Genomic DNA, 18,765 nt, shown 5'->3' on the forward strand with positions numbered 1-18,765 from the left:
TACTTTCAGGTTTGATGTCAAAGTTGAACGCTTGGAAATTTACCCGTCTCAGAACTGTGTCCATCATAATCGTTCATCGAGGCTTGATTGCCGGAACCAACTAAGAACGAGATCACACCAGATGCCGGCTAGAAGGTGTTGGTCCATTTAGGCAGTCAGGAGGGAAATTGTCGTGGCGTGACTGCCACGTGGCGTCATGGAGTGCCGTTGGTATGAACACCACCAAAGCGCACAGTGCACTATGGGGGAAAAACTGGCTGCTCCGTTAGGGGTTTCCAGCTGTCGCTGACATATTCAGTGACGTGGTCAAGACTCTAGAACCAAGGGAGACCTCCAACACGTGAAGCTCTGGGGGCGGCCGAACGGATGTTGCGTATGCCATCCTAAGCAAGGCGGGTCACAACACAAACGTTCATTAGCAAAACTTTTTTTCGGGTACATAGCTGTCAACGTTTAAGATAGTACTAGATTGCCCAAACCTAAGCAGTGGGCCGGGGAAGGTTGGATCCGTTTCTGTGGTTACCATAAAACATGACGTCATGCCTTGGTGTTCGTTCTGTCGATGTTCACACAAGAGTCGACAGATAATATGCCATCTCATTGGTTTTCACGGCGAGAAAACGCGATTGGTTGACTGTTGTGAACCCTAGTTTTCTTGAAAACTTCTGAATACCGTGGACCCGAGTCTAGATATCCACTTGATAGCCTGATGCACCTAGCCCAATCAGAAGGCCACTGGACATACGAATCAGCTGATCTATCGAAAATCGATGCGTAAGGCGTGTCATGTACAGCCGGAAGACGGCTGCTTGTAAAGATCATGTGGAAGGTTCTGCAAAAAAAAATCATACCTGTCAAGGACAACTGAAGGACGATCAAGTCTGCTTCGTTGGCAGTTTTGTGGTCCAGTTACGTCTGGAGCTGCTTCTCCCAATACTGACGTATCTGAACAAGCGGCGGAAGACAGATTAAGTGCAACGCTCATGTGTCACTTGAGCCATAGCATTCCAGCCTGGCATTTGAAACACCACAACCAGCCCTGAAGGCCGCACCGGACCAATCAAGTCAAGGACGCCAGTTTTTTTCAGCGTGACAGTGACGAGTGATCTTCTGGAAAAGAAAATGAACGGATCTGCTGATGGAGCTGGCGTTTGTAAGCCGCCAGTTAGGGAATACAGGTTTCGGCATCTGCACAACTCCTTGGCAGACGTCTGTAGAGGTTTCCGTTCAGCTGGCTTGGTCTCAATCCAGTCGTTTGTGAAGGGTCTGGAGCACCGAACAACATCAGTTTGGTTACTTTTTCCGCACACAGCCTACAAAAAATTTTGTGCTGAAGGGCGGATCTAGCAATGCAGTGCTGATGAGAAGCTGTTACAAGAAATGTGGGTAGATGCAGGAGACCAAAGTGTTTCAATGTGAATACGGCGAAGCAGAAACCCATAAGACAGCCTGGATGGCGGAGGGTTTATTAGAGAAATGGCTTCATCAGTTCAACAAAGTGATTCAACAAGAGTTTTGATGATACTGGATAACTGTACTGTTTGTCTGCCAATTCAGCTTACGAACATTCCATCTCCAAACACGTTTTCCATCACTAGGTATAGTCATTGGACGCCACTGTGCGAATCCATAGAGCCTGAACCAATCCGTCTGGTGTCTACAAATGTTTTTTTGAGTGATGCTGACCGGACTCTGTAGTCCTGTTGTCAAGACTACGGATTTATGACCATATTCGATGGGTATGACACTCGTTTTGCTAGATCACCATTTTACTTTCGTGGTCTTCCCACGATAGGGTTAAAATTACAGAGAGGATGCCGACAAAGATAAGCTTCCAACAACATTGGGTGTTGCAATGTACACCATTTCTGTGGCTTAAGAATTCGCAATACGGCCTCCAAGACGAGGAAAGTGTTCAAAAGAGAGTGAATGTCACAAGAATCGAAGCAAAGAAGCAGATGTTCTGGGACTTTTTTACTTTTATGTTTTAATACTATATATCTAGTTAATTTATGTAACTTCATCAGGCTACTCTCCCCCTCCCAACCTTGAGGAGCGAATCTACTCTCGAAGTGGATGGTTTTCAACTCCCCCGAAATTGCACACCTCGGAAGGATTACTGCTGCTCATTGTGCCAGTTTTTGTACCGAAAGTGTCGTTGAGAACGAGACAGCAGGTCTCAATGTCGCCTATCTGGAATCCTTTGAATTAATTCGTCACGATATCTGGGGAAACTGACGGGTAGAGATTGTTCCTGAGAACACTTGACGATCATTGCTTCTGAACGTAAATTTCATCTACACACTCATCTCTGCCCAGTGAAGACGAGACAAGAGGTCGACTCACTATCACTGATTTGATTAGTGCTTCAACAGAAATGTATGGAAGAGTGGTTCTCAATTCCGGGTTGGATTGCACGCTCATAAACAAGCACGGAATTTGAGCCAAACTGGTCTAGATACATGGATTCTCAGATCATGGCCGAAATCTTCAACTGGGCCAGATATGAAGTTTTTTGGGCGCAGATATTGGTGCACAAAAGCACACTGATGCTACTAGAGAAGGACATGGATGGGTAGTTCAATGGTTCACAGTCAAAGGGATGTGAAGACTCTTGGTGGGGAAAGCTATCGATCAAACGGTGGTCGGCTATTCGAGCTCAATGTTGCTCAATCAAGCGGAAAGTGCTGTAGTAGGTTCATCCTTATGAACAACCAACCACACGCACTGATCCCATTAGTCATGGCATTCCCCGATACATAAACGCTATTGAGCGCATCGAATCGGTGCTAGGAGGGCGGCTTTATGAAAATCATAATAGCGGTTTTACAGATTTTGTGGGCTCCAACGACCAGTCTCAGTTCAGAGCACTGGTTCCAAACTGCAGCATAAGAACGAATTTGGAGATCTACACATAACACTGCCAATGCGCCTCGCAAAACAGAAGGAAATAGGATACACAGGAAATAATGTGAGGACAGAGCCAACAAGAGTTGTGATTGTGAGTGTAGAGAAAAAACTAGAGGAAACAGAGTGAACAGTAAAGTTGATAAGGACTATCCATAAGGTCAAGTGGACTGGTGATACAGGATCATACATCAAAGGTGTAGACCAAAACTCAAAAGTGACGATAGAACCTGGTGAAATTCGAGTGCTTGGCGCTCATTCATGTGCGCTTAGATAGCTTACGAGTGTATGCTCGGCCAAACGATCAGAGTGATAGATAACTCAAAGTTGGAAGCTGAAGAGAAGGATAGTGGCCATTTTTATGTAGAAGACAGCTTCGCCAATTGGAAAAAGGAAATGCAGCGTCTGTTCGGAATGAAGTCAATTAGAGGGTCATGACTGACGCTAAAGTAGACTCGATGAGGCAGTGGCGTTTGTTCAAAAAAGTCCCTCCTAGAGGACAGGTGTATCACAACGGTAACAAACTAGCAAAGAGACCATGGGCAAAAACTTCAACCCTTGTGAGTTTGGACACGATCGGCCAATCAATCCTCTGCACCGATCCATTAACGTAAAATCCTATGTACAGGGTCACTCACTCTTCAAAGAAAGCCAAAAACTCTTCCGGTGATGTTCTATCTTCGGAGCGACCAAAACCAACACTTGGGTCAATTCAACATCATGCCTGAGATCATACGAAAGACGAACGATTTAGCCCTATCCGTATCAAAAACGCCCGAAGTGATCGCTCCATGTACGAAAGGCCCTCACTACGAAACATGATATCTCCCAAAGAAAGTTCCTTTTTTCCAAAGATTAAAATGCACACTGAATGAAAAGTAGGTGTACTAAGCGAAAGGTTTTGTACAAATTGTCTCAGAAGGGTATCATCTCCGACAAAGTACTACTGTACATCTAAATCATATCTTTTTCGATACTCCTTCAGTTGCTTCAGCAACGTCTGAGGAGCATGGAGGAGAGAGGCGACTTTGCTCACCTCGTCTGCATACGTCTTAGCCGCTGTCACCTGTCCGTCTTGGGCTTCCAGGGCTACACGCTGAAGGAGAATATGGGCCAGACAAGACTGAACCCCATCTACGTCGGTGGAGTCCTGAGTGAGTCTGACACGGACAAGCTTCTCTGCGCGCTCCAGACAAGCTCTTGCCTCGGAAAACTTGTTAAGATCAATCAAAAGCACAGAGACATCACACAACAGATGGAGACAGTTGAAATGGTCGTCTGCATAGAGCTTGTTGGCCAACTCAAGAGCTTTCTTGGCGTGTTCAAGTGCTTTCTCGCTCTCTCCGTTTTCGAATAAGAATCTGCAAGGAAACAGAGACGACAAAACTGACAAAGGACTGAAATCGGAAAAGGTTGAAAAACACAGAGTATCATGAGTCACAGTTTTTGGTTAGTTAGCTGTTACAGCTAGTTACACTGGTTAGGACATGTACTGCGTCTGCCTGGCAGATCTCTTTTCGCCCAGCCCTGTGTTGAGTGGAAGCGACCGATAGATGGACAGTGTATGACCTGGAAACGAAGCATGAAAACACTAACCACTAAACTTAGTCGGGTCAACAACCGCCACCTCCTTGGATGAGGACCCCGAGACTCAACGTACCAATGGTTAATGACGCGGGGAGAAATAGCCCAATCGCGCAGTCAGTGGTGCCTGTGCATCAAAGCTCTCGTCTTCAATGCGTAGCTACCCAATTCCCAAACTACCAACTGAGCTATTCGTGACTCTCGTGAGACTTATGCACTTAAACCGCACAAAAACAAATAAAGACCATTTTGTGAGGAGTCCATAATGAACCAGACGTTGGAGTTGTCCAACCAAAGGAAGTTGGGGAAACATGACGGGAAAAAGGTAGGGAACCCGCGAAACACACTCACTTGCACGCTAGTTTGACTTTGATGGGAGACTTAATCGAATCCAACTGAATCTCTCGTTTATGAATGTGCTGCACAAGGTCACCTCATGTCTTAGTTGATGCGACATTCGATACATAGCAAAACACCATCTAGATAGCAAACTTATGAGTAGTGCTTCAATGGTGGTATGCGGAGGTCAAGCATGCATAGTATAGGTGAAAGAAACATGTTTAGGGGGTGAACCCTAGTTTACTACTTACTTTGAGTAGTAGTTATGACACATACCCAGCAAAGCTTGTTCATTGCTTCGTTGATCTGCATCCTCTATGTTGCCGGAGGCAAATCTGTTCTCTTGAGTTTCGATGCAGTACAGAAACCCGGAAGCGGCCTCTTCCAATCGCGACATCTTTTGGTAGACCAAGGCTAATTTCAAAGACAACTCCACAACCATGGCGTCATCGGTAGGTATGCCGGCCGCTGTCACATTGCGAATGACCTCTTTGAAGAGCTTCTCGGCCGTTGAAAGTTTGCCTAAAGCCAAATTCACATTTGCCAGTTCCGCAGACACGCGAGACCGTTGGTGAAGGTATTCCAAATCGCTTATCAAGCGTTTAAAGTAGGCTACCCGCAAGTGACGTATTAACTTGTTGAGTGTACGCTCCGCACTCACAAAGTCTGACGCCCAAGCAGAGCGAAGTGCATTGTTGAAGAGCTCTTTGGTTTCTGCTTCAACATCGTCTTTATTCTTGGTGTTTATGACAGGCCAGGAGATGGCAGTAATGAGAGGGAGAATAGGAGAGGCAAGATAGTTGTTACTTGTCCGACTGGATTGGGCCGCAGTGGTGGGCGTTTCAAAGGAACTTCCCTCGGGATACTTTCCAAACCAAACAGTGCGCGAACCAGTGAACCCAAACCGGAAGCTACACAAGGAGGAATGAGCGGAAAGGAGGTGAAAAGATGAGCAAGATATCGATCACCAGCTACTTTGTAACTATTTAGAGGTTATTAGCATGATGGCTCAATGGGGATTCAGTAGGCCCGAAGCTCCACCAACCCTATTTCCTTGCTGAACGCCAAGGGCGACATCCATGGTTGGCTATCCAGCATTTTCAGTTAGAAGACAGTATGAAGGAGATAATTAGTTACGCTTCTTGCCAAGACCGGATAAATAAGCGAACTAATGTTTATCCAAACCAGTGTTCTATAGACAAGCACTGTATTGACAGCGAGGTGTTTGTCGGACAGAATACGTAGACACGATCCAAGCTCTGAGTTGGAGACTCGTTTATCTACAAATGCGTCGCATCCAGTGTAAACCAGCAAAATCACAAACAAATAAGCAACTGCCCAATTCACACGCAGAATAACTCTAAAGTGGTTCCCAAAGGCACGATTGGATCTTGTCGGTCATCAGTGCACACACAAGGTCAGAGTTTAACCACCATGGTCTACCTAAATCCCCCTGTACATAAGCTGCCATATGTGGGATACATAAGAGAAGTGTAGCTGTACACATGAGCATCAAGATTTGACGGCAGAGTAACACTTGTGTCTTACAAGTCTAATGAAGGTATCCAGTTCATCCTCAGGTACTAAGCAGTGACAAAAAGATAGATGGACTGGACGGATGGTCAGGCTTAAAAAGTGGCTCATTCATTGCACATGGTACTCTTCTAAAGCCCCGTCTATTGCTTCGTGTTTTATATGCTGAGAGAAAATGAATGATCGAAAATCGGTCGGGCTGGATTTGCATGACCTTCGACAGGAAGAGCACTTGGGAATAGTAGGAACAGTGAAACAAATCGAACAGACTAGTTCCTCAAATAAGACATTTCGAAAACAGCAACTCAAATCACGCACACTGCAGTAGTCCTTCTAGAAAATGTTTGCTTTTCTGGGTAAGAAAGTAGTCTTTCTGCGGCGAACCATAAAAAATAAGTTGGAGCATTCAGTTCGTTCCTAAAGGTCGAGAATATCAGACAAATGAGTCCCTAAGTTACGCATTCTAATAGAACAAAGAAATTAGTTCACAAGGAACAACGCCCAGGAGGGAACATTTTCGATTATGCAACCCATGGGTGATAGGAGGCTCCCCTGTAATGAACAACTGTCCTTAGTCCGCTTCTAGAACCGCGTGTCAATGGAGTACCCATAAGCGTAGTTCATATTCTATCACCAATCGGCAAATGTGTGCAACAAGTTCACAAAAGGAACAGATAACCAGTTGGCACCAAACAAAGTAGATATCTGCACGGTTATGCAATTCGTCCATTCTGAAATTATCTCCAATCAACACATCAGTAACTTAGAATGCTACCGGGCTATTTCATAGAAGCAGGTTCGTTACCAGTGAGTAAGTAACCAGACTTGTGTAGTTCAGTGAAGAGCTAACAGCTAGACTACTGAGATTAGATTGTCTTTCCGAACTCGCCCAAACCATGCACGCGTATGTTCATACTCCTATTTCATATGGCACTATAATAAAATATGGCACAAAGGTGTCAGTATACTGAAACGGTCCACATTCACCCATTGTAAATCGATGACACTCGCCCGGCAAGGAATGCCCCGGAAGTTCGTGAACATAATAATAAGCTCTTTGTATTCCCAAGCTTCCGGATGTATGAGTGTATACGGCGAGCTCTCCAAAAGCTTCCGAACACAAACTAGTGTCTGTCAGGGATACACACTCTCCTCATTCCTGTTTAACTTTGTGATCGATAAAATCATGAAACGAACGCTGGAGGGTCTCCGAAACCTCGGTGTTCAAATAGCCTGTGAAGAAAACCTTGTCGATCTGGAGTGCGCAGACGACATCATTCTCATCTTCGAAGAGGAGGAGAAGGCGCAACTGTTTTTGGATGATCTGACCAAAGTAATTCTATCCTTTGATGTGTACCCTCAAAGTGTAGGGTCGTGCTCCTGCACATGCAGGAGCCATTTACAATCCAGGGGAAAGCACTCGAAGTTGTGGAGCGTTTTACGCATCTTGGAGTGACAGATGACGTGAATACAAGAATCTGCAAGGTTATTAGAAGATTGGTTAACATGGCGAACATTCGAGTAGCTTTCCAGAAGAGGAAAATGCTACGCTCAGTTTTGGTGCAATTGAAAGGTCTCCTCTCGGTTGACAGGACTAGGGACTATCTGTATAAATTTAACTGAAACGACAGCACTAAGGTTCATATAGGATAAAGTGCCAGGGAATTGCGCACGAACCATAAAAAATAAGTTGGAGCATTCAGTTCGTTCCTAAAGGTCGAGAATATCAGACAAATGAGTCCCTAAGTTACGCATTCTAATAGAACAAAGAAATTAGTTCACAAGGAACAACGCCCAGGAGGGAACATTTTCGATTATGCAACCCATGGGTGATAGGAGGCTCCCCTTTAATGAATAACTGTCCTTAGTCCGCTTCTAGAACCGCGTGTCAATGGAGTACCCATAAGCGTAGTTCATATTCTATCACCAATCGGCAAATGTGTGCAACAAGTTCACAAAAGGAACAGATAACCAGTTGGCACCAAACAAAGTAGATATCTGCACGGTTATGCAATTCGTCCATTCTGAAATTATCTCCAATCAACACATCAGTAACTTAGAATGCTACCGGGCTATTTCATAGAAGCAGGTTCGTTACCAGTGAGTAAGTAACCAGACTTGTGTAGTTCAGTGAAGAGCTAACAGCTAGACTGCTGGGACTAGATTGTTTTTCCGAACTCGCCCAAACCATGCACGCGTACGTTCATACTCCTATTTCATGTGGCACTATAATAAAATATGGCACAAAGGTGTCAGTATACTGAAACGGTCCACATTCACCCATTGTAAATCGATGACACTCGCCCGGCAAGGAATGCCCCGGAAGTTCGTGAACATAATAATAAGCTCTTTGTATTCCCAAGCTTCCGGATGTATGAGTGTATACGGCGAGCTCTCCAAAAGCTTCCGAACACAAACTAGTGTCTGTCAGGGATACACACTCTCCTCATTCCTGTTTAACTTTGTGATCGATAAAATCATGAAACGAACGCTGGAGGGTCTCCGAAACCTCGGTGTTCAAATAGCCTGTGAAGAAAACCTTGTCGATCTGGAGTGCGCAGACGACATCATTCTCATCTTCGAAGAGGAGGAGAAGGCGCAACTGTTTTTGGATGATCTGACCAAAGTAATTCTATCCTTTGATGTGTACCCTCAAAGTGTAGGGTCGTGCTCCTGCACATGCAGTTACTAAACACGCCATTTACAATCCAGGGGAAAGCACTCGAAGTTGTGGAGCGTTTTACGCATCTTGGAGTGACAGATGACGTGAATACAAGAATCTGCAAGGTTATTAGAAGATTGGTTAACATGGCGAACATTCGAGTAGCTTTCCAGAAGAGGAAAATGCTACGCTCAGTTTTGGTGCAATTGAAAGGTCTCCTCTCGGTTGACAGGACTAGGGACTATCTGTATAAATTTAACTGAAACGACAGCACTAAGGTTCATATAGGATAAAGTGCCAGGGAATTGCGCACCGGAATTGGTGAGCATAAAAGGAGGATAAACAAACCACCGATCGCTGGTCAAGGCCTCAGCGATGGTGGTGCATGCGTTGGACACAAGACATATAATAAAACTGGAGAATGTGGGAGCTTTCAAGACGGCGACTGCGATTCACACTAAAGCGGTTGATAGCCGAGGCAGTGGACCACGTGAACCGAACCAGAAGAACCAGACCCTAGGCTGGACCCAAACCCACGTAGGTTCCCCCATCGGCCTAACATTGGTCACCCACCCTTACACACAAAACCACCAAGCCGGCACTTAACATAGACTTAGCTTTACTTGGCTGATTGACTCACCTTCTGCTTCGTAACCTAGTCACTTGGTCTGACGAAGCTTGTGTCAAAAGCAAAACGTTGCCCAGCAATGAATCTACCGATTGTTGGCTAACCTTTCCGAAAATGATGGCTGCTCAACGGTTTCAAGCGTTTTTCACCTAAATGAAAATACTTAGTTCAAACCTTGGAATGACTGTTGATCCATGCAAAGTTATCCCCTATCACGTGATTATCAGGTGGAACTCGACGGGAACCGCAAAAGACCAATTGACTTCGGAGGTTTCCCTCATTGATTGTTCTCCCTAGACGTACTGTAAAACAGAAACCGTAACCTCAGTACTACTTACAAGATCCTACGAAGTCCTGGATAACTGACTGCCAGTAACATGCTTCTTTGGGCCCATTAAGCACTCCCAGTCCCGATAGTATATCTTGATATGTTGCTACATTGAACGTTAATACAAACTCTTCGGGAACAGACTAACATGGTTGCGGACATATCAGTGGAAAATATGGAAAGCAAGAGGAAATTTACATGACGCCATGAACTAAATTGTACACCATTAGAACCGTTGCATTAATGATGATTCCCATCATCTTCAACCGTGTACAAATTACGGGGTGATCATGGCTGTCTGTCTCGTTCGCCGACGAGAGAAGTTAAGATTCCCTGCGTCAACTGCGCAGCTCACCTTGTGTTTCTCTTCTTGGATGCCATGAGGTTGCTGCGTATCAATTATACACTTTGAGATGTCCGATAGTAAGGTGTTCATCTTGTGTACGTAGTCTACTCGGCCCACAACCGCTGCTGCTACCTGGTGGCACAAACTTTCGGCAGGTTGGTAAGTTGTACTGTGATAAATCAAGCTTGCTCTACCGGGATTCACTGGTCCCGATGACAGGCCCATCGCTAGGGATTTCAACTGACTGACCACATCATTCGAAGTGGGTTGTATTGAGGTGATTTGGATGAGGAGATATTCAAAATGTTTCCATTTTGATACTCTCGGATGAATCCCGAACTCCAACCCAAGGATGAGGGTTCCTGTCTGATTTTGAATGAGATCAGGACACGATAAAACGGGGAATATTCAACTGATATCATTCGTGAAGTTGTAAAGCAAGCAAAGATGGAGGGACTTGGGAACAATCCACATGTGTGTATCTATGTAGAATTCATACCAGTTAGTGACAAAATCATCAGTATTAAATTTGAAAAGAGATCACCTACTTCACATTCAGTCTAGCCACAACGCGCTGCCAGCTCCGTAAAAATAAAGTCCTCCACATCAAGGGATAGGCAAAAAGGCGGAATAATTCCAAGTTTTCTCAGCTGAAACAAAAAGAAATACCAGAAAAGAAAAGCCGATTCAAATGGAGTAGGATTGTGTACGGTCAGGAAATTAGTTGAGCACGAGAGCTCCGACACCAATAGCGCCTGATTATTCAACCAAGTGGGCGATCAGGAGTAAATTACTGTTCCTCAGGTACGTTCAGATTAATGCTAAACTCACCGGCTCTCCGTCCTGTGTGTATCCAACAGGAAATGGTAACGAACTAGAGAAGTATTGCAACAACGGTTGCTGTGCTTAGGTTCAAACTTAAACCCAAGGCTATGAAGCATATCCTCGCCGATGAACTAAGGAGATGGGAGTGGATAAGCTAGGCAGTGGAGGCAGCAGCTGACAGCGACAAGGCGTAAATCTAGGGTCCATATTGCACTTTTCATTGAGGAGGTATGAAAAGGAAAATGCATTAGAGCAAACAGCTCGGATACATGCACGTGACTAGGCCATGTCTGCAGTACGGCAGTGAAGCATCGGTGTTGAACACTGAGGTCATGCTGTCGATGATGATGATGTCTCTAACCCCTGGTGTGTTCTGTAATAACCAGCACAGCTAACTTTGCTGGTAACGACCCTCACTGCTCGACCGCTCCTGACTCCTTTCCACTCGAGGAATTGTAGCGACCCAGTCATACACATACTTGACTGTTCAACTCACAGTCGCTCACTGGATCGCGAGGCTTGTCTTTTTTCTCATACGCACCAACACGTCGCACTAAGCTGGCTCATCGGACATCGATTGTCTGCACCGCCTAGTCAGCATAGCAACCACTCATGTGCCGACGCGCCCACATACACACACTGGGATCTACATAAAGTCAAACCGAACCCAGTCGAAACACAAACTCGCGCGCGCGCAGGGAGCAGGACGTCAACCTCTCCACAAGTCCACGGACAACCATGGAGTACGTGTAGCAGTCTAACTGCGGAGAAAAAACACGATCCCGCCGTCCGGACTTCCACCAAGGGACTCTCGCATCCGATAAGTTCCCTTTTTGACTTGCTCCCATTTTCGCACTGTATTTATTTTTATACGTGTCGCAACCATATTAAAAACTTTTATTAGTGCACATTCACCTTCTGATTTGTATTATGGATATCATCACCTGTGTACTAATAGACTGCAGTCGACTTAGCATGTAACCAAACCAGTGCAACTCATAGTCTGATTAGCTCATCTATCATTTGTGAAATCCATATGATTTACTTCAGCGTTACTGACCCAAGGTTCCAACCAGACTCGATCAATGCTCCGAAGTCATCGACGGTCAAATATTGAAAGCGTTTTAAAGTCCTTAGCTCACGGTGGGCACGTTTCTGACCCATATAACAATATGTAACGCACCGCAACATAGTGAACTTGACAGATAAGTTGATGCCACGTCTGCGCCACAAACGCTGTCCTGGCCCTCCAAATTCGGAGGGAATTCCCATTTTCAAATGGATTACTGGAAATGACACAGTTGAGCCTTGCTCAGCTCATCTGCAAGCATGAGATTAGGGTTCAAACTCAGTCATGCAACAGCCATCTACACTTCTCAGGTGTGATGTGCATGCCAAACCGTCTGCACTAAGATGATGTCAGATTCAAAATCTATATAACCTACTCTATATCTATGAGCTCTTCACTGTTTGGCGCTTGAGAGATTGGTGTACGTCATCGTACTGGAATGAATTTCCTGGCATCAATCAGAACAAGCGATTTTGACGATATCCAGTGGTCGATCAGTTGATCGTATCAAAAAAGTCGGACAGACAGTACTAATTGCCGCTAGCATAGTTCCTTTCACATTTTATCATGCTTCAGCCATGTGATAGTTACCAGTGTAACGGTGATACTACTGATGGGGAAGGCAGGTGAGTAGTATGTTTTCTCCTTGTAATTCGCTTTGCGTCTTTTGAAAAGTGAGATCTATTGCGGAATTTGTGGAGTTGCTTTTTAGGATTTGCTTGGAGTTGAGCAACAGTCAATGAATATCCAGGAAAGTTCAGGAAGACGAGTTCAGAAGAAGATGGATTTTCAGTTTTTGTAAACAAGATGCATATGACAGTTTTGCTTCCCTGTCCAACAGTCTGTAACTGGTCAGTTGGCATTTTCCAATAAATAACTCCGCAGCGAAGGCCTTCTTCCTTTCACCACTACAGTGTTGGTTTGCTGTAGAAAGTAGTTGACCAAGGTCAGATTGATCCTGCTGAGCTATAGCAGTTCTGCTAAGATGATAGATAGACAGTTCTTGCCCAATGGAAAGGGTCTGAAGGAAACCGAATAGTCAGAGGTTCTCACAATATGGTGTGATGGGACTCAGGTTGGGTGCCCAGAAGACGCGGAAGTCTTGAATTGTGGCTGTCCATCAGTGGCTGATAACCACATGATCAAATTGAGTGTCCACCAGGGCACACACATAGTGCAAATGGTTTTGCTGAAAGTCCTTGCTGGTCATAAACAGTTGATGATCAGCATACAGTTGGAAAGGTAAAGTTGTGCATCATGAGACGTGAGAAACATTGTTCGAATTGACCAGTAGTTCACCATCACTAAACTGTGCTATGGAACGACCTGATAAGTCCCATCCCAGGCCTGTGATCAAGCGAGTTCCAGGTTTTGCTTTATTGTGGGATGGACACCTCGTCGAGTCTTCGAATAAAACCATTTAAATAATACAAAGATGTCAACAATGAACATCAGTTTTAACCAAAACAGATAGATTTGTTCACTGAGAATGCCCGTCCTCACGTTTTGCGTTCAATGTCTTACTGTCGATACCTGACAAATGCACAATGTACCAGCAACGGACCGTCAGACATATCCATCACGGAACACACTATCCAGTTGTATCAGCCCTGACGGTAGTGTCTGATGATGTTAGTACATGAGTCTCCAACGCCAGAATCGCGCTTGCCAACTGGCGTCGCTCGTGACCTCAGAAAGGCATACCAATAAGGTAGCGTGCACCAGGTTACAGTAAGGCTGTATTGTTGTGTGATTGTGCTTCAGCAGACATATGATACGACGCGTCTTCAGGTTTTTGACCATTGATGTCTCAGAAGTGCCGGATGCAATCAATGTACTTGTAACGAAGTACCCGAAAACGGGTATGTGGCTGTGCGGCAGGTACCTCCGTCTTCGAAAACATCCGCAATCATCAGCTGCGGTGGCTTGGTCGTGTGCAACGCACGCCGAAACATCAATCACCGAGACGGGTGTCGTTCTCCGTGCTGTTCCCCTTCAGAATGGCGAAAACTGAGAGATGGACAACATATGACAAGACAGAAGGATGTGAAAGAAATTACGAAGAGTTCCGGTGTTGTCGGTACGGTCCACCTTCTAGGATGGGGTCCCCGTAATCCACTGCGCTTGGTTGGGGACACCGCAAGGAATGGCTGCTAATCAACGTCAGCGGCATTCGCGCTGTCACTTTCTTTCCACGTTGTCTGATCGAGCGCTCCAAAATATAGACAGCTCGGAATGCTTACGATAGACTAGCACCAGGACCCTCAGTGTTAGCACTGATGTTGCTGTTTATGATGGTGATGACCATCCGTAATAGCGCTTTAAACTCTTCGACAGCCCATGACTAGTTTATTCCTACTTGCATCAGGCAGGTTTATTACCCGGGTTTTCTCCAACTTCATGTTCTACTTGGACACCAAGTTGTACGCTATTGGAGAAATGCAAATTTTCAGACGTTTATGGGTCTCCAAAAGCGTGAAACCGGCCGTGGGCTGCCGAGGAGTTTTTGCGAACCGTATGGGGTGTGTCCCGTCAGGACAATATAATGCGATGCCTCGAATATCCTATCAACTGGAACAAAGGCTGCCTTTTTGCAGTACACGCATTTGAATAATACCATTAATGAGATTCAGTTGGCATTCAGTCGGGTCACCAATCAACATCAAGTTAATCTGCAACCAGTGTTTCAAAGTGCCGTTTATGGTGGAGTAATCTGTGGACGATTAGGCAAACTGTAGAGGAAGCAGTTGGCACTCATGAGAAATATTGGTTCTTAGATATCACGTACTGTTCCCATTTATTTCTCACTATGATAGTGTAGTTTTTCAGCGCACGAACCATCCACCCAAGTGCAGTGGTTCCTTTGTTCACAGAGGATAAGAGGAATACAGGAATGGAACCCACGTGTTGAAGGCCCAATTTGCTTACACGTTTAATTGTGCTGCCAATATATTACTACAATAAGAGTGATCTTAAGTAGAAACACTGTAATAGTAGCTGGGACTCGGAAGAGGTCCCAGACGATTATGTGATGACATTTCGGAGGGACAAACAGTCCACTTATTGCGAGCAGCGTTCACACCAAACCTGGACCGAAATTTTGTTGCGTAAAAGTTTCCGCTCTTCTTGGATGTTCTGCAAAGATTTTGGAAATGTGGCAGTGGTTCACAGCGGATGCGGCTTCCAAATGAATCCTAAAACCAAACCACTTGCTGATCGGTGGTTTGCGCACAAAGAAAGGAGCGCATCACTCACGCTCAAAAATTAGAGGCTACCAAATAGATTCTCTAGACTAAGGAAGATCACCTATCAAAGTGATGTGTCCATGTTTGAAAACCACCGGCGAACGCGAGGAATTTACGGCTGGGAACAACATGACATGTGGAACAGCTGCTCTGCAAGGACATGATAGACTCACAGCCAGTTTTTTTTTGAATATTCAGTGAAAAGAAAAAGAAAGAAAGCGTTCAGCTGCAGCACCCTTCCGGTGCCTAATTGCCATGCCACCCGAAGGAAGCACGAGGGCTGGGATACTGCCAGGTTGCCCAAACCTAGACAGGGGAAGTCGAGAGGCGGAGGTCGGATTCGAACCACGGACCTCCCGGTCAGTAAATTCGCGCTCTAACCACTTGAGCCATCTCGCCCATCTCTCAGTGAAGTAGGCTGTGATATGGAGGACGAGGCGAACAGCTACAGGCAGCGTGGAGAGCCAACTGTCTGTTGTCTACTGGATCTGAGAGACACGTAATTTGTTTTTTTTAAGGACGTTTGTAAGTCGTTAAAGCACAATCACATGGGAGGTGGAGATGTGCAGCTTCTTGTGTTACGACCACACTAGTCACAAACCACGAGTTTACGACATCGCTGTACATATTAGTACTCATTGTTTCCATTCATGTTACTGCATACATCAACGATCAGCGCAAGCTGATCTACGATCCAGAAATGACCGTTGAATTGTGTCGTGTTAGACGGTTTCTGTTCCACTAATGCGACAGAAGAAAAAACTGAGTAACTTGGACTGTTCATGACGTGATTAAAAAGCGCGGATCGATCGCTGTACAAGTCGGTGACGTGGCAAAAACGCGAAGCGAGGGTGTGGGAATAAGTGAGACAGACGTAACATGGCGTACGCCTGTCACAGGTAAGATTGTCTGCAAAAAAAACAGCTAAAACGTTTACTGGTCGTGACTGATTCAAGCAAGAGATATTAGATAACCGCCTAAGGTCAACAAAATCACGAATTATTCAAGTCAACGAGGTTATTCGGAACTAGGCAGTACAAAGTACAATCAATAATAGAACGGTCACTATGAACTCACAGAATTGAGGGGTTCAGAGCACATGCACACGCAGACATACGGTATTTGTGTGGGAGAATTATTGATTCGCCGTTGTGTATCGATTCTCCAAAAAACTACCGGTAAGAAAAGCGTCCAGTTGGCTGCTCAGTATGGCAACATTTGGGAGAAGGGTAATAACTAAAGTGGGCTACAAACGCCGTTACACCTAACCAGTTCTGCTGATAAAGCGTCTTCCAGGAATGCTTCAAAGAAAAGGCGGGAGCCGAATGCGTTCATCCAATGGTTCCGAATGCTTACGCAATCAGCGCCTTATTGTCAACACACCATTTAGTCACTGAACAGAAAGCCGGTGTAACGTGTACACAATCTCTTCGCAAAGATGATATATTCTCGTTTGCTAACGAAACGTTTGTAAGCTCGGCGAACAGACCACCTGACTAACAACCAATAAAAGCACGCGAACTGCCAGTATTGTGATACATTGCCAACATTCTGTACTGGGCTCATGGACACAGCTGGAACACGCGAGGACAATGTGGATAGTGATGATTATGACTACACTATCTATACTACCCAAGCGTCCTGCGGCACAAAGGCCCATGGTTGGACGCTGGATGTGTAACGGAGCGTCAGACTGTTAGAACTCTAATCCGACAGAGATCTAGACTATTCCGGGAGAACGTTAGTCGACGTGTATCAAAGAAAACGAAAAATGAACGTACCTAGGAGATGCACAAAACCAATGAAAGTAACCATCCAAACATTCGCTCCGTTTTGTCGGGTACTCGTAACACAAGCTTGAATAGACACGTCTCACTCTTACATGAAAACAGTGAGCTCAGTCTAGTAAGCTGAAAAGCGAACAAGTAGGCACTAATGTTAGCCTATCACGAATACTCTGAGATACTAATTTGGACAGAGTGTGAATAGGCAGTTGCGGCACCACTGGTCGTGGAGTGATGGTCACATCTTGTTATGTCCACAGCGAAATTGAGGAATACCAAGACCACATTTCGGGAGGCAGGTTGTATAAAACATAATCCGGCATTTCACAACATTTTTCATATCTTTCTACCACGTCACTCACTGTCGCCGAGTCTGCACATGCACTCATTTACTAATTGATACACAATAGTTGAGTACCAAATTCCAGAAAATCCAACACAAACAACCTAAAAAATTGTTAATAAACCCTTCTAATGAGACGCCCGATAGCCAGACGAACGTTGTTTGAAGGACGTTGTTTAGAGGAACACAACTCACAAACCATTCGATAGCCCACAACCGGTTTCTCACTTCTTGAAGCTCATCAGGTGGGCGAATTTTCCGTGAACCTGATGTTCTGTACGAAATTCGCCAAGCATACTCATTTGGTTCTAACGTGAAGTCAGGTTAAAAACAAATTGGTGTAAATGAGCGCATTTCACGCACAACAGATTAGATTCAAATTGAAGTGGATAGAAGCTTTTCTTTCGGCATTTCAGTGACCTGCTTGACCTTTGTCAAGCAGGTACAATATTCACGAATTTACTGACCGGAGGGTCCGTGGTTCGAACCCGACCTCTGCCTCTCGACTTCCCCTGTCTAGGCTTGGGCAACCTGGCAGTATCCCAGCCCTCGTGCTTCCTTCACGTGGCATGGCAGTTAGGCACCAGAAGGGTGTTACGGCTGAACGATTTTTTTAATTTTTAGGTACAATATTCAACCACTCGGACATTACTTCCATTTTCAAGGACTCTATCAGAGATGTGCACAGTGCGAGAGTGCGTCTACGACTGGGATGGTTTTTGACCATGATTCGTATCTCTGGTTCTCTGAAACTCGACCTAGTATTGGGAGCTGGACCAACAGAGTACCATGTATGGACAGTATGTGTGCTCCTCCTGAAGAACTGAACAGAACGTCCCGATAATCGGATAATCCTTCAGCTGCGGAAGCTTCCGAAGAACGTAAGATGGGACAGGAGCGATCAAGAGGGCACTGTCGGGTTCGACCGTCCTGAAGAGACTGGACCTTACCGTAATTTGGCAGTTTGTGTACCTCGGCGACCCATTGAGCTATACTGGGGGGAGGGGGGTCCGCGTGACACTCACAGTCTCTCATACCAGGTTAGTCCATGGGTAGAGGTCTGATGAACAGGCTCCAGACACTCCAGGTTGGTTGTATGAACATGTATGGCGACGTGTTCCGTAAAAATGGTAATACATTGGCATTTCCCGCCGAACGCTGCTGCCTTACGG

The 18,765-nt window shown here is 45.3% G+C and overlaps 2 protein-coding genes across 2 annotated transcripts in view; one reads left to right on the plus strand and one right to left on the minus strand.

The window, feature by feature from the left end:
• Nucleotides 1-3,492: 3,492 nt before the first annotated feature.
• T265_04980 (hypothetical protein) overlaps nt 3,493-18,765 on the minus strand; it is a gene marked incomplete at both ends in the record, with an annotated part of 31,010 nt that continues 15,737 nt past the window's right edge. The window contains 2 exons of the mRNA XM_009169857.1: nt 3,493-4,268; nt 5,082-5,559. Of these exons, the coding sequence (XP_009168121.1) occupies nt 3,851-4,268; nt 5,082-5,559 (896 nt within the window). The remainder of the gene's footprint in view (nt 4,269-5,081; nt 5,560-18,765) is intronic.
• The window catches only part of T265_04981 (hypothetical protein), a gene marked incomplete at both ends in the record, with an annotated part of 11,862 nt that continues 8,818 nt past the window's right edge, over nt 15,722-18,765 (plus strand). The window contains 3 exons of the mRNA XM_009169858.1: nt 15,722-15,879; nt 18,010-18,184; nt 18,530-18,633. Coding sequence (XP_009168122.1) covers nt 15,722-15,879; nt 18,010-18,184; nt 18,530-18,633 — 437 coding nt within the window. The remainder of the gene's footprint in view (nt 15,880-18,009; nt 18,185-18,529; nt 18,634-18,765) is intronic.

Source organism: Opisthorchis viverrini (genome assembly GCF_000715545.1).
Source record: "Opisthorchis viverrini unplaced genomic scaffold opera_v5_89, whole genome shotgun sequence".
NCBI lineage: Eukaryota > Metazoa > Platyhelminthes > Trematoda > Opisthorchiida > Opisthorchiidae > Opisthorchis > Opisthorchis viverrini.